General features: G+C 42.9%; 1 protein-coding gene across 1 annotated transcript in view; it reads left to right on the top strand.

The window, feature by feature from the left end:
* DOCK2 (dedicator of cytokinesis 2) overlaps positions 1 to 23398 on the top strand; it is a 387891-nt gene that overhangs the window by 74544 nt on the left and 289949 nt on the right. The window contains exons 21-23 of the mRNA XM_040982635.1: positions 176 to 276; positions 1136 to 1270; positions 20968 to 21076. Of these exons, the coding sequence (XP_040838569.1) occupies positions 176 to 276; positions 1136 to 1270; positions 20968 to 21076 (345 nt within the window). The remainder of the gene's footprint in view (positions 1 to 175; positions 277 to 1135; positions 1271 to 20967; positions 21077 to 23398) is intronic.

Genomic DNA, 23398 nt, shown 5'->3' with positions numbered 1-23398 from the left:
TCATCAAACACATTTTTGGGAAGAAACAATTCGGAAGAAAATGGTTAACTGTGTATCAGTGAGCTAATACCTGGGCAAATATATTTTTGTAGAGGGTCAATTACACCATGTAAACACAGCTTCCTATCATGAGTTTGGCCTGAAAATACTAATTTTCTTGTTACCTCTTCTGTAGATCTACATAATAGGGCTCATTGCAGACAGGAAATTTCAGCATTTCAACACTGTCCTGGAGGCTTATATTCAACAACATTTCAGTGCTACACTGGCTTACAAGTAAGTAATTGTTCATGGGAATTTCTTGTCCAATTCTGACTTTTCCATACTGGGCTGCACAGAGCATCCCTGATGTAGAAGTATTTTTGTCACTATCCTGTGTGAATTATATCCTTTCTGACAAAATAAAAAAACACACCTGCATTATGGAGAATTCAAAAGTACGCAAAACCTCTAGGTTAGAATGGGTACTGTGTTGTGTTGGTAGTGAGTAGAATTATTCCTTCTTTTGTTTAGTCAGCCATCATTTCATGAGCAGTCACTTGTGGCAAATACCAGGTCTCAAATACTAGAGAGAAAGAAATGCACTTGCCGAGTAGCTTGGTTTAGTTTGGGTGTAGGCAGCTGAGGACTGGAGATGGGAGTTGATGCTGGAAGGGTTGGTGGTGGCCAGTTTGTGAAAGAACCCTGAAAGGAAGGCCACATAGTTTAAAGGTTACACTAACAGTAGAGAAGAAACAAGGAATGTTTTGGAGCAAAAGAGAGAACATTTTCTTATCGGCAGAAATATTACAAAAATGTTTTCTATAGGCACAAACTGCTAAAAAAAGACATTATCACCGCCATCATTCCCACTCCTAGCCTGATTGTGAATAGTTTTGCTCATCAAAAGAGATTATTTTCCTAAACTGATTTTTACTTTTCTGCCTTTTTGAGGAGGAGGAAATACGTATTCATTTCCTGTAATAAATTCAGTTTTTAAGCTGAGTTATTTTTATGTTTGCAAGTGACTGAGTGAGCTTGTCTCTACCACCACCTTTAACCTTTGATTGAATGCTTTATAATTTACTGAGCAAACTAATTACCATGCTGAGAGCTAGAAAGAGAAGTATTTTGAAAATATTATCTTTTAATCAAGGAAGCTGATGACAGTGCTGAAGACATACTTGGATACCTCCAGCAGAGGGGAGCAATGCGAGCCCATCTTGAGAACCCTGAAAGCTCTGGAATATGTGTTCAAGTTCATTGTTCGGTCGAGGACATTATTTTCACAGTGAGTGCTTGTTATGTAAGAGTGATTGATTAACTCTGTAATTGCTAAGGGATAAAAACGGTATTTGTGCTGTCGAAGGAATTCTTTAAAAAATTACAACCAGCTGTCCATCAAACACAACTTAAAATCCATCCTAGAGAATGATGAGTATGTAATAATTATACCCTCTAAGCTCATTTGGAGAGGGGAACAAAAGGAATCTTAGCATGTTGCATAGTTATGCTTCATCTGATGGATGTGACTTGTCGTTGAAGATCCTCTATGTGTCATCTAACGATCTTCCTTTGGCTTGAGATACAGTGAGCAATTCCCAGGAATCTCGATTCAAAATGAGAGGAGGTGGGGTGGGGAGGGCAGAATTCAGGGAGCCTGATGCTTTGGCTGCTGGGTAGGTTATGTACAGCAGATGAGTTGGTGTTTGCAGTTGACCTGTGTGTTTTTGAGATCCTGACAATCAGCAAGTGAAACAGATGTGTTAGAGAGCCTAAAGAGATTTTGATGGCTGGTATCGCAAAGGTTATGCTTGTTAAACGATTTCAGAGATGGAGGCATCCAAATGCAATCTACAAAAGAATCATCTGTTTATCTTGGCTGTAAGGCCAAAGTACATAAAGGAAGTGACTGTATGTGAACAGGCCAATTGTATGTGATAGAAAATAAGAAAAACACATACTTGGAATGCATTGTCTGGATTCTTACAGTGCGAACAAGGAACACTCCTCTGAAATTGACTTAGGGAGGAATGGAGCTTTATTCTGCGTATTGATGAAAACTCCATGGGATGTATTGACTTCTGATATGGCTGACTTCAGATAGGATAGTTTCTCTTGATTTTGACTTTGCTTGCTTTCTGTTGGTGACGTCTGAGCTAATTTTTCTAGAGTGGAGGACACTGGAAGCCACAGATCCCTGTTCTACTAGCTGTAGCAACCCTATGTTCCTTTGCTGTCCTTGCAAAATCCTATGCTAAATCCTGTGTCTTGGGTCCTATGCTGAGGATTTAGTGATGCAGTGTGGCCAGGGGGTGAGTAGGCATCTTGATAGGTGTGGATTCTGTTGCAGGGTTGTGTTGCAAAAGGAAAGTTGAAGTCTGTAATTGCCGTTTTGATTGTAACAATGGATGAGCTAGCAAAGCTTAAGATCCTAATCTGTTTCTGATTCATTTGAATGAGAGAGGAGAATGAATTTTTTGTTCACTCTCCAAATGCCCAGGAACCTGGAACTCAGTACAGCTTTTCCACATAGAGGGCAGGGACCCAACCACTTGAGCCAACACCTGCTGTCTCCCAGGATGCATATTAGCAGGAAGCTGGAATCACAAGTGGAGCTGGGACTCCAACCCAGGTACTCCAAATTGGGATGTAGGTGTCCCAAGCAACATTTAAACTGCTATGCCAAACACCCTCCCTGCTGAAGCGTTGTACTCAACAAGGCATCTGAAGCTTGTAGTTGTTCATTAGTCTTCTAAAACACTCTTTGAATTTTCAGATAATGTGTATAAAGATGTGTAGCTTGAACCATGCCCCTAAACCAATGTCATTTAGGTGATTTTGACAATGAAATGTTTTCCAGTTCCTCTAGTTTAGTCAGTTAATCTGATGTTAAAGTTTGAGAAGTACTTGCCAATTAACAAAAAACCAGTAAGAGATTCCATTGAGTTTTTCTAAGAGTTGAGTTTCTTGGAGGAGTTGAAGGATTCAGATACTATCTTCCCGATTAATAGACAAGGATATCTGGTCTCTAAGAAGATTGAATCTTTTCAACTTTTCCTGTCTTCTTCCCCAGTTCTTTTTGATCTATGTTACTCTTCTTTCCCCTACTTGCTCTTCCCTCTCTGCTTTCTCTCTCTCCCCCTCTTCCTTTCCCTTCTTTCCTTCCTATTTTATCTCTCTTCCACTTATTAAAACAGGGTTCTTTTTCATTTGCTTTCTTGTCTGCCTTAACGCATGTCATTGTGCAGAATCCCTAACTCTGGAGCATGAAGCGACTTTGCCTCCTTATGGAGCGGAGTGATCGGTTTTCCTCTGTTGTGTCCCTAGCCTGGTCTGTGAAACAGCATTGACATTTTGTCAGATGAGATATCCTGAAAGCAAACTAGGCCTGATCTTGCATATTCCTCCTAAATAGCAATGTTGCCTAAGCTGTAACAATGTCCTAGTAGCTCATGAAAGGAGAAGGAAGGCTCCATGTGTACTGTGCATTGTAGACTCTTTATCGATAACCCGTGCTTTCCAGTAAAGGCTCAAGGGCATTGGGAAGCAATCACAATTTTCCCTCATACTAAGGAGCATCTTATTTGGAGAACTAAACAGTAGTATGTTCAACACTTTGAAGTTTGTGAGGCAGCTGGTGGGAAGTCCGAATAATGATCACTTTTAGGCTTATTGTGTCTGTTATTGTATTTGTTTCCTGTTATTCCTTTGTTCTCTTTCCCCACGTGCATAATTGCAGCTGATCTAGCTCCCATTATTTCTTCCCTTGCCATTTTTCCCTTTGCACATGAACATTTACAAGGGCTTAGAATTTTTTTCCCCCAAAATTCAGGGTGTAGTTGGGAAAAGGGGGCAAGAGAAGCTGTTGAAACAAATTAGAGTTTCTATTTAATTTGTTTTTGATGGGACAATTCATTTCCTTCCATGACCAAAGAAAGCGATTCCTTTTCTTCCACTTTTTTTGTTTTTTGGTGCCAGTATCTCCTCAGTCAGAGTCTGAGACAAGTGTCTCTGATGGTCATGTGGTGGGTGCTGCTTGGGGCTGCTGAGAAGCTCAAACCTACATAGATTTGAGTCGCTAGGTCCCATGCCACCCTCTCCAAGTGCAGTGGGAATTCGGAAAAGAACGTAAGGGCTTGAAGCTGAAGTGGTCAGCAAAGGCATCCTTGCCATTATGGCACAGCTATGCCGGCAACCATGTCTTCATCCTTGTTTTCAATGAAGGAATAAAGGAAGACAGATGTAGGGCAGGCCCATGGAGCTCACGATCCTTGAGAAGTGCATTTTGTCTCTTGATGGGAATCACAGCATCTGAAAGTGCCTGCTGTTCACCATCCTTATGTGAAAGCCAGGAGGGACCGACCACCTTGGGAGGATGCCTGGTGCTGCTGGCCTGTGCTGGAGCCCATCACTTCAATATGATGAGCATCGCAGAAGCCAGGTTCACCCCTCTAGTAGACATCTGGAGTGTGACTCGGCTCACCTAGGAACAACTGTCATTGCCATTTTTTTCTAGCTGCATTCGGAAGCAACATTCTGGACCCACACATTTGCTCTCTGGTGCTCTCTTTGGCCTTGTTATTTTGCATCTTGCTTTATTCTGCCCTTGCTAATCTTAACGTATCTTTCCCCTGCAAACTTGGTGTCTTCTGTAAATATTATACACTAGTTCACCTCCAGGTCGTGGATATATGTTGGGCAGCAAATTATTTGCATGAAGCTCAGGCACTCCTAGTGTAGCTTGTAGTCGCAAGAAATGTGGTGGACCCCTCTGCCTTTTTAAACAAGAGTTTAACCTGAATATCCTTGCCATTGTGATTTGTTTTCATTGTTCATGTGTGAATAAATATTAAGATGCAATCATCTCTTTGTGTTGAGCATGGGCTACAATGCCTGTCACATCGCTCTTTCTGTTTCTACCCCATGTAATCTATCTGCGTGTTAGTGCTGTTTATTCCTGTGTAAGCCTTTGTTTTCAGTTTTGAATATAATTTCACGTTTCAATGACAGTAATGGCTGACTAAGCTGCACAATTGTAGTTAATGGAATTATTTTATGATAACATTACCTTGGCATCAGATCAAGATGGAAGAGAAAAACACCATCAAAGGGATATTGTCAGTTACTTCTGTTTAATTTACAATCTATTTTATGCTGCCGTACTGAGGGAAACTCACAGCTTTTCCTCCTCAGTGGTGAAGTCAATTGCTGTGGTTATCACGTGAAATTGTGTCTATGCACCAGTTTTTCAATACTCTCCTTTCTCTTTGTGGATGCAATTATTGGTAAGCATTTCTCTTTTTAAAAAGATTTATTTATTTTTGTTGGAAAGGTAGATACATAGAGAGAAGGAGATACAGAGAAAGATCTTCCATCCACTGGTTCACACTCCCCAAGAGGCTGCAACGGCTGGAGATAGCCAATCCAAAGCCAGGAGCTAGAAGCTTCTTCCAGGTCTCCTAAGTGGGTGCCGGGTTCCAAGGTTTTGGGCCATCCACTACTGCTTTCCCAGGTCACAGGCTGGATGGGAAGTGGAGCATTCAGGACACAAACTGGTGCTCATATGGGATCCCTGTGCATGCAAGGTGAGGATTTAGTCTGCTCCTGGTAAACATTTCTTGAGCATGTGCTGTTTGCTAGGGATTTGACAGGGGATCTGAAATGTGGACGTCAGACTAACTTGAGTAGCAGAAAGAGAGTAAGCAAGAAACACAAGTAAACCAGCAACCAAATCACAGTTTATAGGGGGAAGAAACTGTCAGACGGGTCCTGTAGCCATGGAAGCCTGCAACGGTTCTTAGGTTTGAATTATGTGCTCTACTTGATGAGCATCAATAATTCTCAGAGGAAGCAATGCTTTACTGAGATTGAAAAAGAATTTAAGAAGCCACCCTATGGGAAACAAAGAGAACCCTGAATTTCAAGTACAACACATGGAATAGCACTTCCTATAACCTCGCTACTCTTAGATACCATGTGTGACGCCCCTTTCCTGTATGTGGCTCTGTATCGTCTTCCTCTGTCCTTAATGAATACTCACAGCCACCTGTGATGTGCAGGGGCTACTATGTTCATCATACAACAGAGGAAAGGGATGCGTAAGAACGTCCAAAGCGTGAAGCCAGGTCACACAGCTGGGTGCTGGCAAGCAAGGATCCAACACGCCAGCCCTGGTTTATTGCACCATGTATTCCCAGACATGAACAGCACGCATGCGTGGAGTGCATGGCTGCGGGTTAAACTGTGTCTGGGGAAGTGAGCTGAAGCCAGGCTTTGGAACACCTTGAATGCCAGAGCAGGCATGTTGAATTCACCCTCTTTGCTGGAGGCTTCAGAGGAGATGCTCTTCTTGTTCCTTAGGGCACACAGTGAAGGTCCCAGGGGCCAGCACATAGATGCAGCAGGGTCACATTAAAGTGTTAAGGTGTCTTTCCTTCATTCCAACATGAAGAAATAAAGCATTATAATCACTTAGTTTAAGATAATGTATATGGATATAATCTACAAATAAATGAGCAGTTTGGAAACTTGCTTTGGGTAGTGGGGAACCATTGAACATCAAAAGCAGGGGTTGACATGATTAAGTTAACGTTTTTTCAAAGATGCTGATAAGGAAAAATCCTTAGACAAAAAGTACTATGGGAGAGGGAGAGGCTGTGGGTGCAAGAACAGTGGTGAGACTGCTGCAGTAACTTGAGCACGCAGCCATGGTTGGGGAGTGGTCACCATGGGTCTGGTGGAGAGGGAGGAAAGACTGGAGGTTTATACGTATCAGATTTCTAGAACAGTTGAATGTGGGAATGGAGTTAAGGACAGACCATGTCAGCTGATTTGACAGTGAACTTTCTGGTCCATTCCACCATATATTGCAGAATCAAAATGCATAATGGATAGAGGGAAAGCTGGGTTTTATATGGTATGTGGTCTGATACACATAATATTTGTGGTGTTTACTGGTGTAGTCAAGTGGAAATGTGTGGTGGAAGTTAGATACACATTTGGAGTTCAGCAGAGTGAAGAATAGATGGAAAGTTTTAGTAGAAATTGTTCTAAAGGCTTGCTTGAAGCCATTGCACAAGGTGAGTGATGCTGTACAATTTAGGATTGAACCCAAAAATTTAACGCACTGAAGAAATGGACAAAGGAAGTGAAAGTTAGATTAGGGACATTGGACGAAAAATAAGGATTCACATTTTAGAAGCCAGGGAAGGAAGCATTTTAAGGTGGGATTGCAAGCAATATTAGTTACCCCACAGGGAGGTCAAGGGACTGAAGGCTGGTGGGAGGCATGTGTATTGCAATTAGGAAATCATTGATGAATTAATTAACTCTTTCTCACAGTTTAGCATCTGTCTGTATTAGTCCATTTCCTGTTTTTATAACAACATACCTGAGGTTCAGCATCTTTATAAAGAAAAGACATTATGGAGGTTCAAGGGTTTGGCACCAGCACCAACTTGGCTCTCCACAAAGGTGGATGGCAGAAGGCATGCGGACAGTAAGAGGAGAGGCTGAGCTGTGGCCAGGTATGTCCTTTTGTAACAACCCTCTTGAGAGAGGAAACTCGGGGTCGCAGGAGAGTGACTTTTACCCCTTTATGAGACAGCAGTTCCATTGGCTGAAGACCTTTCTCGGGGACCCATCTCTCATAGCCACACCTCTTTTCTGCATTGCCACACAGAGCATCACGCCTCCTAACACATGCACCTTTGGGGGCCTGGTCAAAACCTCTCCAGGCGAATCAGCATCCTTCCTGATGTCGGATGTGGAGGCCTTTGGAGTCAACAGAAGGTTCAGCGTTTGAAGTGCAATTGATTTTTCTAATCGACATGTGAATGACCTGTATGTGTTTGTCCAGGGTGTAATCCTAGCTTCCCCCTTGCCCATCCTTCAGGAGCTAGATAAGCACTTGTATTAAGATTGTTCTTTGCTCCTTTCCATGGCTTACTTCTGCAGAACAAGACAATTTGTGCTCTAGACAGTTAAGGAAAAGGCCGTAGAGGACATAAGTTATTCATTCTTCAGAAGCGGTCGAAACAATTTTCTTGTCTTGTTAACTCCTTCTTAAAAGTCGAGGAGCAGGCTTGCTGGCAGGATTTTTGTCTGAGCACAAAAACATCTGTTTCTGTCCAGTGCTGAAGCTTCCAGTTCCTCAGAGAATGGCTTTGGTGGGAGAGCCATTTACTGAATAAATATGTAGATTTAGGAAATGTGTTTGCAAATCACTTGTAAGTAAATATGAACATGCTGGGTAGGATGGATATAGTTTGCCAGAGGGGTGAAATTCACCAAGCTAACAAGATTGTCAGGGTTGGCGAACAGAATTAGGATGACGAGCCGATATACTTCAGATGCCCTTGAAGCATGGACTACTCTGAAGTGGGTTGGATTCTTTCATAGGAAATAACACGTTGTGCAGGTTATCTTGCTGCTCATTGTGTCTTTTGGGGAGAGGCATGGAAAATTTCTGAGACCTTAGTTATGAGACACATCCGATTACTCGCTGGTCCTCTGGTCTCTAAACATCCCAGGTCTGCTCTCCTAACCTAGTGTGCTGCATTCTTGATTCGCTCATTAATTCATTCAGTAATCATGTCTGAGTTTTATTATTTGCCTCTGTTCCATGCTAGAATATTGTTGTAAACAGAAAAGGTAGAATCTCTGCCCCATACGCCCTTTAATGTTTATTTAATATTTGCTCGTACTAGAATCAAAAGCTAAATTCATTTTTTGATGAAAAATTGATATTGATATGTGCAACTATCACTCTATGAAAAAAAATCATGGAAAATACACTAAAATAAAACCTTTTGCATAGATTAAAAAAAAATTTGTACCTAGGTGAGCTTATCTTTTAAATTCTATTTTCCATGAAATGTTAAAGTGCCCTAGTATAATAGTGGGGGAGACAGAACAAAGAATAAACCATGTATTTGCAAACTGTGATAAAAACCAAGTTCAAGCATCTCAGAGGGTTTTGTTTCCAGAAAACCCACCGCAACTTATGCCAAAATCTGTAATATTCAATTTCCTTCTATCAATGGTGCAGTAGTGGCTTGTAACGTAAGCATATCATCTTGTATATTTTAAATCATCTCTAAATTACTTGTAATCCCTAATACACTGGAAATGCCATGTAAATAGTTGTTATAGTGCATTATTTAGGTGACTATTACAAGAAAAAGATGCATCTTTCGTACGTCTTTTTGGGAAGATTCTTAACAATTCTGTTATTGTTTGATTCCCCAGAACAGAGTTGAGGAAGGCGGTACAACACGGTGTTAGAAAGAGGAGTCTCTGGATTTGAATTTCACAACTGTGTCCCATTGGGCGGGTTTCCTTGTCTTGGGTGGGGACTAACTCAACTTGCAATCAGGATTCTGGAGAAGCCCTGACAAAGCTGGGGCGCGGAGCAGCCGTGCACAGTTGGAGGGAGGGGCCGCAGCAAGGGAAAGTGTGTCTTTTCCAAAGATGGGGAAGAGTTGTGTGGCTGAACAACTTGAGCAAGGGGTCTGTAAAAATGGGTGGTGCTTGCCTGTAAGGGATTGTTCTAAGTGCATTGTGAAGTCTCCCAGGTGAGGTCTCCTGCTACGGGGCGTTGGTTTCTGATAACGGGGTGCATGTGTCTCCTAACCTTCCTCAGCCACTTTGGCTGTTTTGTGTATAATACACCTGCCATAGCGCTCTATCCCTTAATTGAGTTGGGGGGATAGACAGATCTTGTGTCTCACCCAGTCGCTGAGTCAACCCTAAGGTTCCTCTCAACTCGGCTAGGCTCTATTGTTTCACAATTATAATGCTCGCTATTTTTAGAAGTTGTTTGTTTTAGTCACCATAAGTTAAGGTTGCAATTTGGAGCTAATTTTATTCCTTTTTTTTTTAAGTTACATAATCCCACCTCAATTATCTGTTAATGTGTGAACCTAAAGGCAAAGTAGCAGATGCTGTCCAAATCGTTTGATGGCATCATGAAGCAGAGGTACAGTCTTCTGTAGGATGCAGTGTTTTCTTTTTTCAATTTTTTTTTTGGTTTCAAATATGAGAGGCAGAGAAACAGAAGACAGAGTTCCCATCTGCTGGCTTCTTAAATGGCTGCAACAGCTGGAGCCAAAGCCAGCAGAGAAGAACTGGCTAGAATTCTAGTTCCGTGCTGGATAGAGATGGTGAAACAGTCTGTGCTTTGAGTTTTTATTGGAGATGCTTTTTATCAGCTTATGGAAGCCCCTGTTATTAGGAATCCGATAATGGTGTTCATTCTGAAGATGTCATTGATTTTATTGTGATGACTAACCATCACGCCACCACTACCATCACAAGCTCTACGCTCTCCCTGCCGCCTGACAGTTCCCGTTTCTTCTTTGGGATCCTTTAAAAGTTTCTCATTCACTTTTTCCCCTTCACTAGTTTGAAATTACATTTTATATTCAAACATTTTATATCCATTTCTATCAGAGGCTACGTAGATATTTTGTCATATGTTATGTAGCATAAAAACATCTGAAATTAATGTCTTCAGCATTCTCTTGAATAACAGATTTTTTTTTAAAAAAAGATTTGTTTGTTTTTATTGTAAAGTCAGATATACAGAGAGAATGTGAGAGAATCATCCACTGGTTCACTACCCCAGAGGCTGCAAACCTGGAGCTCAACTGATCTGAAGCCAGGAGATTCTTCCAGGTCTCCCGTGTGGACAAAGAATCCTAAGGCTTTGGACCATCCTCAACTGCTTTCCCAGGCCACAGGCAGGGAGCTGAATGGGAAATTGAGTAGCTGAGACACGAACCAGGGTCCATATGGGATCCTGGCACTTGGAGATAGAGGATTATCCAGTTGAACTATCATACCAGGATCCATGTCAGAGACCCATGCAGTTGAGGGATTCAGACCTGGTGGACATTGTCGCTGTTGTAGAGTTAAGTTTGGGGAGTTAGAGTTAATGGGTCTTGAGGACTGAATGATGTCTGCATTCTTCATTACCTTCCTTGTCAGCCCCAGGACTCTGTTATGGGAAACTGTGGTGCCACATGTTAGGCCTGGCCACCCTGGAGAGTGAACAGTCTTGGTTTTGCACAATCCACATGGTTCCAACAATAGAAGCCAGATGAGAACCCTGTGAGCAGACCTCAATGGTAACATGTGAAGTAGGAGCCAGAGTGGATGACCTGCTCCAGGTCACAGCCCGTGTTCCTGTGTCCAGAATGCAGTGGGGCCGACTGTGGCCACTGCTCGCTCTGTTATGCTGCCCTCTGCTGTCAGCCTCACCCTCAGCCATCGTATATAGGCAAGGTCCTTGATAATGCCCCCTTGGGTGAATTTAAGCTCAATATTTCTATGTCCCAAATTTCAAAGCAATGATTTTTGCAGCATGAGTAATTTTTTTTTTAAAAAAAACTGATACCATTAGTAAGGCAAATGTTAAAGATTCTATTTAACCACACACACCAAAATGTCAGGGCTCCCAGTGGAATGCAGCAGGAAGCCCTGGGGTCAATTATCCTTCTCAGGAGCCAAGGGCCCAAAAGGGAAAGTTTGGAAGCCTTTGACACGACTACAGTTTAATGTAAGAATAACTTGACATTTCTGAGGCAGTTGTCTTTCTACCAGCAGCCTATGCCAGAAACCATGAGGCAGGTGAAAATTTAGCAGCTGTAACTGTAGAGGGAAACCGCCTCTAGTTCTGCGACCTTGAAGTAGGTGCTCTGGATTTAGGGATCAGTGCTGCTGTAGACAGCATCTGGGGAGTAAGACACATGTCTTTCAACAACAACAAAAAAAGCTCTGTCTTTTAAACATTAAATGTACCACTGATTAATGATGAGACTGTAATGTTCAATTATTTAATGGGATCGTTGGAACATACAATCACTGTTCCAAGATGTTGCTAACTTATCAATTTAATGTGTACATATACATATCCAGATTTGTCTGGTTGAGTCTGTGTGTGTATTATCATTCTGCACCAAATTTTTGTGAAACTTAAGAATCTTGTAGGAAATACATATTTTTTTAATTTTTAAAAATTTTATTGGGAAGTCAGAGAGGAGGAGAGACAGGAGAATCTTCCATCTGCTGATTCACTCCCCAAGTGGCTGCAAGATCCGGAGCTGTGCTGATCCAAAGGCAGGAGCCAGGAGCTTCTTTCAGACCCCCTGCATGGATGCAGGGTCCTAAGGCTTTGGGCCATCCTCCACTGCTTTCCCAGGCCACAAGCAGGGAGCTGGATGGGAAGTGGGGCTGCTGGGATTAGAACTAGCACCGATATGGGAACTCTAGTGTTGAAGGTGAGGATGTTAGCTGCTAGGCTACTGTGCTGGGCCTTGTAGGAAATAATTTTTTTTAATTAAAAAAAGTCAAAACCTAACTTCTTAGTGCCCAAACAGTTAGACCGGCTGCAGAAGGAAGGGTGTTGCTGAATGTGACTTTGTGTTCAAGTGGATGGTACAATCTTTATTTTTGTTCTGCATGTGCTAGAAGCACAGAAGAGAGGATGTGTGTATTGTTTTGGGAATATTCAATTTCTAATTATATTGGAGGAAAAAAAACCCCTCCTGACTACCATTTTTCATGTTAATGGAGAAATTTACTTAAGTGCAGAATTATGCAGTTTAGTAGTTCTTGCCAAATTACATAAAGTCTGCAGCTCCTCTCGGTAGAATGAAGGATGGCACGGGCCACGCGTCAGACTCTATTCATAACTTAGGAGTTCTTTTCAAGGCCTTTTGCCTGCATCTTATTACCTACTTACTAGTAATTTATTACACAGGATTGCCATAATTTAAATGAAAAGCGAATGCTTTGGATGGCTGTTTTTCTTTCACTCTTTCCATATTGTTAACTTCTAGTATTTTTATTTAGGCTGTTTACACTTCCACCTGAGGTTGTTTTTCTCCAGTGATCATATTAATTTTTATGTGTTTGTTCTAGACATTTTTCAAAATAGGATCCACCCGTGCTGAGAATCCTTCTTCCTTCACATCCACAAATCATTCCACCTGGGGCTATTTACAGGAAGGTGGCTCTTTAGTGACACTTCCTTGCAGTTTGCCTGAAGGGCTGATCACTCCTTAAATGCCACACTCTGGAAAAGTAACAGCTCAAGTAGAAATAATTTTGTCATTTGCAAAAGGATTGGTACCAGGAGCTGGCCTGAGCCCTGCCTGTAGACTGCATTGTGATATGCAATTCCAGAAAGTTTGCAATGGACTTCTCTGTGGTCTTTGGTACACTTCTCACATATTAGGATTTATTCTTCCTGACTGTCTCTTTATATTTCAGTGTTGTTACCACTGTTGGGTGAGACAGTTAACTCCACTTTTGTTGTATTAGAATGCTGTGACTTCAGGTCCATAGACCTTGGAGTAGAGGAAAAGGTGGAAATTGTGACAGTGACCATGTAGGAAAGAAAGAGAATCAGGACGGGGACTCTGTTTCCTAAGCAGTTTTCTTGTATATTGCATTGACTAAAATGTACCTGCTGAGTGCATTGTAGGGTTTTGTTCTATAAGGAGAGTCAATAATCACAAGGGTTGTTTTCAGTGAGACTTAGCCACTGCTTTAGTCACAATTATCCTTGTTCCCAGCTGGAGTGACAGAAAGAGAAAGGAGAGGTGCTGGGGAGGAGAGAAAGAATCCTTGATTTCTTGGCTCTGGTCTGAAAGTACTGGGAGTTTTCCAGTGTGTTCTGGAACCAGGATGGCCTCGGTAGTTCTGTTTGTAAAGTTGCTAATTTTTGCCTGCCCTAATAAATTATTAGTGCAGAGTTGGGAACACAAGCCAAGTCACTTCAGATTTAGAGTTGGAACCAGCCTGTCAGCTTCCCTCCAAGGGTTCAGTGATACTATCCCCATGGCAAGTAAAGCTTCCCCACCTTCCTGTTTGCATCAGCTCCTGCCAGGCTATTAACTGTCCTCTGTGCCCTAGAGGAGAACTGCCTTGAGCTTAAAGGGTTGAAATCTAAGGCCAGGTACTTCTGGGTTCCAATTCTGGCTCAATCATTTATGAATTGTGTGACTTTTAGCATATTCTGCAGTGGAGCAAGCCTCCTTGTTCTAATTCATGGTGATAGCACCACCGCCACAGATTTCTGTATGGATCAAAAAGAAACATGTTTGCAGAGCAGTTAGCACAGTGGCTAGTTAGCAAGTGCTTAGTAAGTAGCATGCAGTGATAGCAGAAGCAGTGGCTATTGTAGTAGCAAAGGTAATAATAACACAGGCCACGTTACTGAAAATGACCCTAAGGCCATCTTTGAGAGTTTACTTGGGTGACTTAAAATGAGAGGCACTGGGTGGATTTTTGAATTCCCAAGACATTTTGGAAGACCCACCATGAGTAGGTGGAAGTTCATTTATTCAGTGATTTATTATTTGTCGGTCCAATTGTTTCTCACTCACTTTTGATGTTGCAGGCCTATTGCTAGACATGAAGAGATTATGACAGACAGGTTTGATCTCTGCTGCAGAGCTTGCTCTGATGGAGAAGAGAGACAAATAAGTGATGATAAAGAGTGAGATATTATGACAGGAATGTCCCAGCGGCTGTGACAGTCGGAATTAATGGTGTGTGCAGTGTGTATCACTCATCTAAGAATGCTGACTAGATAAGTGCCATACCTTCTATTGTGTTCCTTAAGAATCTAGCATCGTATTTGAGCCACAAAGGTATCAGCTCATATGGCGAGGTAACAGAATAGTGTGGTGACTTGATGGTGTGAGTACCATTGCTCAGTTCCACATAAGATCATTTAAAATAGGGTTTTCATTTCTAAAAGCTTTCAGTTAATCTGGTCTCATTCCCAGGCTCTTGTGAAATGAGTCAGGTGCGTGCTTTGCCAAGAGTAAATTTAGGACAAGATAGGGCGGAGTGAGGGAGACATGGGGACACTGGGGCCCAGGGCTAAGGTTTCAGTCTCTTTCTGGACTGCTGGGGAGGAAGCACAGAGGCAGGGAGGGCGTATCGTGCTTGGTGGTGGCATGGGAGGGGTGAGTACTGAGGGCAGAGAGGTGTCACTGGTGACAAAGGTGGGTCAGTGTCCATCAGAGCTCCATTCCATTCCAGGCTTCAGCTCTCCTTGCTCCTGCTTCATTTAAAGCTTTTTTTTTCTCATATGCAAATGCAGACGCTAATAGTTGCTGTCAAATGAGCTTATCTGAGAGAAGAGCTTAGCACCGTGCCTGACCCTTAAGGAAGTGCTCAGTCATGATATTAAGCTTTTATGATTCCATTTCACCCACCACATGGTAATAATAAATGCTTTCCCTGTCCACTTGCCTCACAAATCCTTTTATTCATGTTCATCTCTGTGGCATACGGTAAGCACTCAGGAAAGGAAAAGTGATCTTTTCCACCTTATGACTCAGGTGAAAGATCCAAAAGAAAAATCATGGCTGATGTCCTAATAACTAACATTTAATAAGTGTTGGCCATAAACAAGAGGCTGAGACACTGTACTAATTGCCTCACATTCAGTGTTTGAATTTTAGAATAACCTCCTGGGACTAATACTATCATACTAACGAGAAACCCGAGCCTCAGAAAGATTAAATAAGCCAACCAGGGTCACCCAAATAATAAATGAGAGAGCAGAGAGAGGACCCGTATCATACGACTCAAACTTCTGTATTGTAAGAGGCAGGGGAGCCTGAGGAGTACAGTTTGGAGGAGCTGGAATTAGCCACAATGTAGGAAATAAAATGAGGATGAGAGTGCCAAGAAAGCCCGCACCCCTGGAAGGTGAAGCGAGTCTCTCGCTTGAAGCCTGCGGCCTCTGCTCCCCTGGGCTGCTGACTTGAGGTTGGCATCTCAGTGTCAGGCGGATGCTTTGTGTACCTGCATGGAAGAGGTGGCACAAAGTATTGTACACACCATATGGGGCTCCATTTGCATTTAGGGAGTGCTCAGCTGTGCACAGTGTCTCCTTAATGAGGCACATGCAAACCAAGCATGGCTATATTTATCCAAGCCCTGGGAGCTGGAGTCTGGCTATGGTCGGACTCACATGCCCTAGAAGAGTCACTTACAGGTTGTTCCAGTTTTCCTTGTGGTCAGGGCCTTAGGGCCCTTCAATAATTTGTTCCCTGGCAGAATCAGCTGGTTTGTGAAGTACTTTTCTAGTTGTTCTAGGCCAGAAAAAAAAAAAATTTCCTCCTGAAATTCTTCGCTTAGACCAAGTGCTAAAAAAGGACTGGAATCGGCTGTGCCCTTGACTTCAAGGCCACATCACAGACATACGAGACATTATTTTTCCTTTTCTTCTCATGCTTTTCAAAGGAGGCCTCATAATGTTTAATTGCTCATCTATCAGCAGGTGATATCTTCCATATAGTCTAAAACGCTTATGTATTTTTTCCCCAGTAGTCTTTCATTGCTCAAAATATTCCTTTTACTTCTTTACATTTGGATCAGAAGGTTGACCGAAGTGATCACTTTGGTGTTCAGAAATAACTAATAATAAAACAGCTACCAGGGGCAGGTGTTTCACATCCTGATTCGGATGCTACTTGGGAGGTCCCTATCTCCTATCGCTGAGCCTAAGTTTGAGTCCCAGCATAGCATCTGATCGCAACTTTCAGTTAGTGAGCACAGTAGGGTGGCAGCAGGTGCCAGCTGAGGGATTTGTCTTTCTGTGACTTACAGGGGAGATCTGGACTGAGTGCCAGGCTCCTTGTTTCTACCTGGCCCACCCCTGGGTGTTGTGGGCATTTGGGGAGTGGACCAGAGAATCAGAGGTATCTCTGCCTGTTTCTGAGGGTGTCTTAAATAAAAATAAAGCTGATAATTCAATGTTTGAAAATGATAAAAAAAAAAAAGGATTAGCAATATTTACTTAACACTGAAGGACAGCTAAAATGTTAAGTACTTAAATGGCATTAGCTTCTTTCATCAGGTGGAAATAACCCTTTACATGAACACTGCACCTTTTATCAATAAGGAAAATAAGATTCTAGGAAAGTAATTTGAGCCCACACAAACTGTATGAGGCGTCTGGCTTAATAGCAAGCCCTTTGCACTCAGTAGCTTGTTTTGTATTAAATTCTTCTTCTTTTTTTCTTTTGTAATGACTCTTCTTGGCAGTCCAAGCTAGTCCCCAATTTAAAAGGCAATGGAAATATTTTCCCTGTTTCTGTCTGGATTTCTGTCTTTTCCTTTATGACACCTGGACAGGTGCAGTGTGCATTTCCATCCCTGGACTCCAGTATGTTAAGGTTTTTGACTTGTGACATGAATAACAAGCAACAGATTGGTCTCCCATTGAGGCAGAAGCCCTTGATCTTGGCCTGATGTGATTTGTGTCATCTGCCTTCGGCTGTTAGAATACAGAAGGAGAATGCCGAGTTCTGGGCTGGGCTGCAGCATGGTACAATCTGTGTGACTGAAGAGCAAATCTCACCTTGCTTGCTGGTAGAAATTAAGTTCAGATTCCAACACAGTTTACATTTGAGTGGAGAGCCTTGGGTTGCTTCAACAGTCTAAAGGTCTCTTTTCTTTCTCACCCCAGTCAAATAGTATTGAAAAGATGATGAAGCCAAGCTGTTTTCCCACCGTGACCCTCAGTTTCTTCATCTGTCTATAGAAGACAGCGTGGATTAGGTCTTCATTTCAAATCTAAATCTCAGCTGCTAAAGAGAAAAGCATGCTCTACTCTGTGCAGTTCTGGCTAAGACAGTATTGCAAGGAAACCAACCAGGGCTAGTCTAGGCCAGGAAGGGCATTTGTTGTAGGGATATTTATGCAGCTCATGAAATTTCAGAGGAATTAAACAAGCAGACACAGAGAGATACAGACCAGGAGAGCCTCAGGGATCACTTCGGCATTCAGGAACATTCTCCCTGGAATGCTCGCCATTAAGAAGACTCCCAAAAGAGCTCTTACATATATTTCTCTGTTAAAAATGACAAATTCCAGGAAAAGAAGGAACTGCCACAGGGCCATTTAACTATGTGGCCTCAGCTGGTGCTGCGTAGGCCAATAACAAAAAATGTGACTAGAGGCCACTTTTCTGGGTTGGGTAGGTGGTGCCTGTGATCAGAACACCCTCCCCATATACACACGCAAACAAGGAAACCTAAGGAGCCCATATGTATCTAAATGTGTGGGCAGCCGTGTCTGAGTATTGGGTGTGGATGGGAGAGAATAGGCAGCATGGATACAGGAGCTCTTGAAAAGTTCATAAAACATGACTGTTATGAGATCTCTGTGCCTCGATTTCAGACTTCTTTTGCACAAAAAGAAGCTTCCTTTTGTTTGGAAAAGATATATATATATCTATCTATATATATATATATATATATATATATATAGAGAGAGAGAGAGAGAGAGAGAGAGAAACACCTCCACTGGTTCACTGCAAATACTCAAAATACTCAGAACATCAGAACAGACAGGGCTGGGCCAGGCTAAAGCCAGAGCAGGGAACTCAGTTGAGATTTCCCATGTGAATGGAAGAGGTGTAACTGGTTGAACCACCACCTGCTGCCTCCCAGGGTGTGCATTAGCAGGAAGCTGGAACCAGGAGTGAGCTTGAACAGGAAGCCAGGAACTTCACTAGGGATTCCAACCAGGGCCTTGACTGCTAGGCCACACATCAGTTTCATAAATGTATCTGTAAAATGTATTTTCCCAAGCTCTTTTTTATAATTGACTATTCCTGCTTTAGAACAGTAACATCTTTTGTGACCTGGTGCATTAAACATTTTCAGGCAACAGTGAGCAGGTAGGGGAATAAGAAAAGAATTTCTGGGCTAAGAGCTTGAGGAAGGACCACTTGTTAGTTAGAGCCAGTGACCACTGAGAACAAAGCAAAATGAACAGCACCATCTCACCTCATAGGGAAAACCATTGCTGTGTCAAAATCCTGTCCTCTCAAATATAAAATGCGACTCTGGGTCTTGTCTTTTCCATTGTGATGACATTTGAGCAAGTTTCAACATCTTGAGCTTTTTCTGTTTTCTAAGTGGGGATAATAACAATAACTATATTGTTGTCCTTTATGCGTCCTTCAGCAGTCCTTCAGCACAGTACCATGAGAGTCTGCATTTTGCAGATGAGAAATTAAAATGTGCAGAAATCAGAGAGGCACTGGAAAACAGAATGAGATGAGTTGCAAACAGATGGAAATGATGAATTCCAGGTTCTTATCCTGGCCTTGATATTTCCTGGTTTGGGGCCCTAAGATAGCTTCAGTTTCATTAATCTGTAAAATGGGCACTACCTCAGTCCAAAGTCAGGAGCCAGGAGCTTCGTTTTGGTTTCCCACACAGGTGCAGTGGAACAGTGTCTTGGGCCATCTTTTGCTGCTTCCTCAGGCACATTGGCAGGAGGGGCCAAATTGGAAATGTAGCATCCAGGACTTGAACTAGCACCCATATGGGATGCTTGCACTGCAGACAGAGGCTTAACTTAGTATGCCCTGGCACCAACCCAAATTAATAAATATTTAAAAGAAATAGAGAGCAGAGAGAAAATGAATAAAGGAAGTTGAGGCATGAGGCTACCTCATGAGTATTGGCTCCTCCTACGGGGTCATCTCTATGACCTGGAAGCCGATTCCCAGATGTTCAGCACCTACAGAGATGTTCTTCAGGGCTTTCCCTTAGGCTTCGTGCTTCCAAAGGGCTTGAGAGAAGAGTTAAGACAAGAAGGAGAGGAGCAAACAGTGATAAAGACAGGAAGAAAGCACTGGAGGGAGTGGGTAGGGATATGGGAAGAAGAAGGGGAAGCTGTGGATGCCACGGACCAAGACAGCCCAAGACAGCCGGAGCAGGCAGGCAGGCATACTGCTGAAGGTACCTGGAAGGCAGATAACTTGGGAGGCTTGTCTGGGGGGTGGGGAGCACCTGTCCCGCAGCTTGGCCCCAGAGGTGGTGAGCAGGTGAGGCTGTGACAGGGAGCACTCTCTTTACAGGAGCCAGAGATAGGGGTGCTCGGTTGTGTTTCACAATGGATACGGCAACTTAGGCTGTGGATGTGTCATGGCTGGTTATAAAAGCTTGCTTGGAGAAGCTTTGGGCTGAACAACACTTTTAAGCCTGGTTCAAAGGGGTTGATAAGCATCAGGGGCCTGATTTTCCAGGAGGGGATGATTTCTCAACAATTTACATGTGTCTGAAGGACTTCAGAAAGTGTGTGGGAAAATGGGATTAAAAGATAAGTTTATTTCGATGCATAAAATTTTGAAATTCATGCATAGTGATTTCATAATAAACATTCTCCATGCACTTTTTTGAAGAGCATTTGGATGCATGGATTTTAAACACATTTTGCATGAAAATAAACTTATCTCTTAATGTCATTTTCCATGAGCTTCTTGAAGTACCCTCGTGTATGAACTGAAAGGCTCTGGCAGGATACATGAGTACATGTTGACAATAGCTGATCTCTCTGACTGCAGTCATGAGGCGTCTCATTTCCCAAGTTATGCATTTCTGTTACATTTAGGTTTCTTACAGTGACATCTCAGAGTCTTTGCAATCAGTGAGACCAGAATGGTTTGCATTAGGTGATAAGCTCAGCCCTAAAGTGGAATGGCAGGTAAAATCACGGGGCCCTGATGTACAGCGGACACCGTCTGCATCTGACAAGCAGGTGGGCACTAAGGAGCCGGGCCCAGATACTTTGAAAATCTGATGATTGCAATCTCTCCTCTGATTCTTGCAGGAGGGTGAAATTATTAATGTCCTCTTACCTCAGACAAGTTTCCTTCCCTTGAGGTTCTTTAGGATTTAAAAGGCAGGTGGGAGAGGGCAGGTGCGCTCTGCTCCACTGCTGGACGTTGCTGTTCAGGAGGATGCAGGCAGAGGATTTTTCCCCTGAGGGAATTAGGCATGCAGTCGCTGCATTGTCAACCCTGCTGCTTCCTGGAAACTCCATGTTTTTAACCCACCCCGCTGGGGCTTCTAAGTTTAAATAAAGAATTGTAGCTGGTATGCTCTTGCAGTAGTGTCGCCTGACTGGCTTGAGAAATCATTCAAATGTGTCTTCTTCCAGGCTTTATGAAGGCAAGGAACAGATGGAGTTTGAAGAATCCATGAGACGGCTCTTTGAGTCCATCAACAACTTGATGAAAAGCCAATATAAGACCACTATCCTTCTGCAGGTTGGTTGTTTATGCTAACACACACACACACACACACACACTCTGCCTTGTCCCTTGGACATCTGATAAATACCGGCATGCTGAGATAATGTCTGCTTCTGCTTAGTTATGCAGCTTTGTGTTCCTGAAAGGTCTGAGCTGGGTTTGTGGTTCAAGGCTCATGAGGACTGGGGCAGGAGAAAGCATATTTATGGTTTCTTTCCTGTGAAGATAGCAGTACCCTCTTTAAAAATAGTGTTAGGGCTTTTGTTAGCTGGCAAGAAATAAGTCAAACTTGATCCACACCTAAGGGTAATAGAAGTAGTAAAGGTAGCAGTCTCGTAAATTGCAGCTCTGGTAGTCCACTCTTTTTCCTCAGCCCCATAAACTCAGATCTTACATCTTTTTTTGACCAAGCCTCAAAACCTTCACAGGACCCTTCTGAGCATAGGAGGAGGTATACACAAATAAAGAGAACCCACACACCTCTAGTTCATGAGATGATGCAGGCTGCTTCTGCTGTTTCTTTTGATCAGCACTAGCCTGTTAGTTGTCAGTTTACATACCCATTCTGCCCAGGATTGCTCAGCCTCTGCTTAGCATGAAGGAAGTGCTGGAGTTCAAGTAGGCTGGAGTTAGGGTGGCAGAGCAGAAGTCTGTCTGTCTAGGGAGTGTTTCTTGCTAATGTTACAGGTTCCAAACCTTGTACTTTAGAGGTATTCGGGAGTCTTCAATACTTTAGGATGCTTGGTTACCACGTGTAGGCTTTGCAGTGTAACAGCTGGGGAGGATAACTGGGCTAAGGGAATTTTAAAACATCTCTTCTTGAGGTGATTTTCAATGTGAAGCCAAGTTTGAGAGCCCTTTTGCTGCTGGCTTTCTTTGATTTAGCCGATAGTGGGAAGCATATGTGTGCAGAATGTGTGCATAGGAAGAAAAGGGTTTGTTCATCAGTGTCCTCAGCACCTACAACAATCCTAACACATAATGGATGATTTCATAGATAAGGAAGCTGAAGTTCGCAGAGCTGATCTGGTTTTCTCAAGGCCAGGCAGTGTTAAGGCTGGAGTTTACTTCTCTACCTGCCAGAATCTCAAGATCATGCTGGCAACCACAACATTGCATTCCGCTTGATCCTACCCATGGGCACCTGCTGGAGCTCTGGGGCTTTTCCCTGGGATTGTTTGGGACAGCAGAGTCACAGTTTCACCTTCCCTTCCTTCTTGGTGGTTTCTTAGATACTTCTGATGTTCCTACAACTGTCTTCATTCTGTAACACAGGCATATCGGGAGCAGGGGCAGCATGAAATGTGGCTTGTCACACCACCTGTATCTTGTCAAAGACAGCTGAGCTTCCTTGCAGGGAGAGGCGATACCCCAAGAGGGGTCCAGGGAGAACTGAGAGTACAGTGGGCCGTGTGAGGGATTGTAGGGCCACGTCAGGTCTGAAGCAGACTCCAGGGACATGGCATTGATGAATACATGAGTGTAGTTGGTGGGAAGGAAAAAGGAGCAGTTGCTCCGGGAGAGGGAGAGAAGAAGGTGAGCTAGCCCAGAGTTTCTCCTTCCAGTTCGGCACTTGTTTCCCTAGGCTAAACCACATGCATATTGGTGGAAGGAAGCAAGAACCAGGGGGAAGAAGGGAGAGAAACGAAAGGAGGAGGGGTAAAGCATAGAAGCAAGAAAGTAAAGATGAGAACGTCAACATTGACAGTCCTGGGGAGCCCCGGGTCTTGTAGAATGTACTTGAATATTCTCCTGAGCACCTGATGACCTTGAACCAACAGTTCAATGACTCCATGTCTCAGTTTCCTCATCTATAAGACCTCAGTGTTCGGGGGAGGATCAAAGAAACTTTGTTTGCAAAAGAGCAAATTATAAAATGTTAAGCAAACACAGAGAACTAAGATGATTATTACGGCTTATACCTAAGTCTTTTACCCAGCTGCTTATTGTCTGAGTAACTGTGCTAGAAATGCCTCACAGTGCCTGCATTTTGGGTCAGATTATGTCGGTTTCTTTTCCGCACCCCCACACCTTAAAGCTGTAGAAAGGGGCTTCATCTCTCTTTAAATTGCTGTAAAAACCAAATTTAGCTCCTGGGATTTGCATAAAAACTAATGATGTGTTCTACTTACTAACATGGTTGTTGTAAAGTTATCAAAAAGGAATTGAAGTCATATTCAAATGGCAAGAGCAGGACTCTTTGAAGAGAATGTAATGCCTTTTGAGGGGAGAGGAATGGACTAATAAGACAAGAGGGATTTAGGCCATGTGATGTCAGCAAAATTTTCAATAGGCTTCGGCATTTGCTATAGGAGTAAGCACTCTGTCTTTTAGTCA

Source organism: Ochotona curzoniae, unplaced genomic scaffold (assembly GCF_017591425.1).
Source record: "Ochotona curzoniae isolate NIBS_2020 unplaced genomic scaffold, NIBS_Ocur_1.0 contig_1, whole genome shotgun sequence".
In the NCBI taxonomy this organism is placed as follows: Eukaryota; Metazoa; Chordata; class Mammalia; order Lagomorpha; family Ochotonidae; genus Ochotona; species Ochotona curzoniae.
Note: the sequence above shows the minus strand (reverse complement) of the source record. Positions and strands in the feature narration are given on the sequence as shown.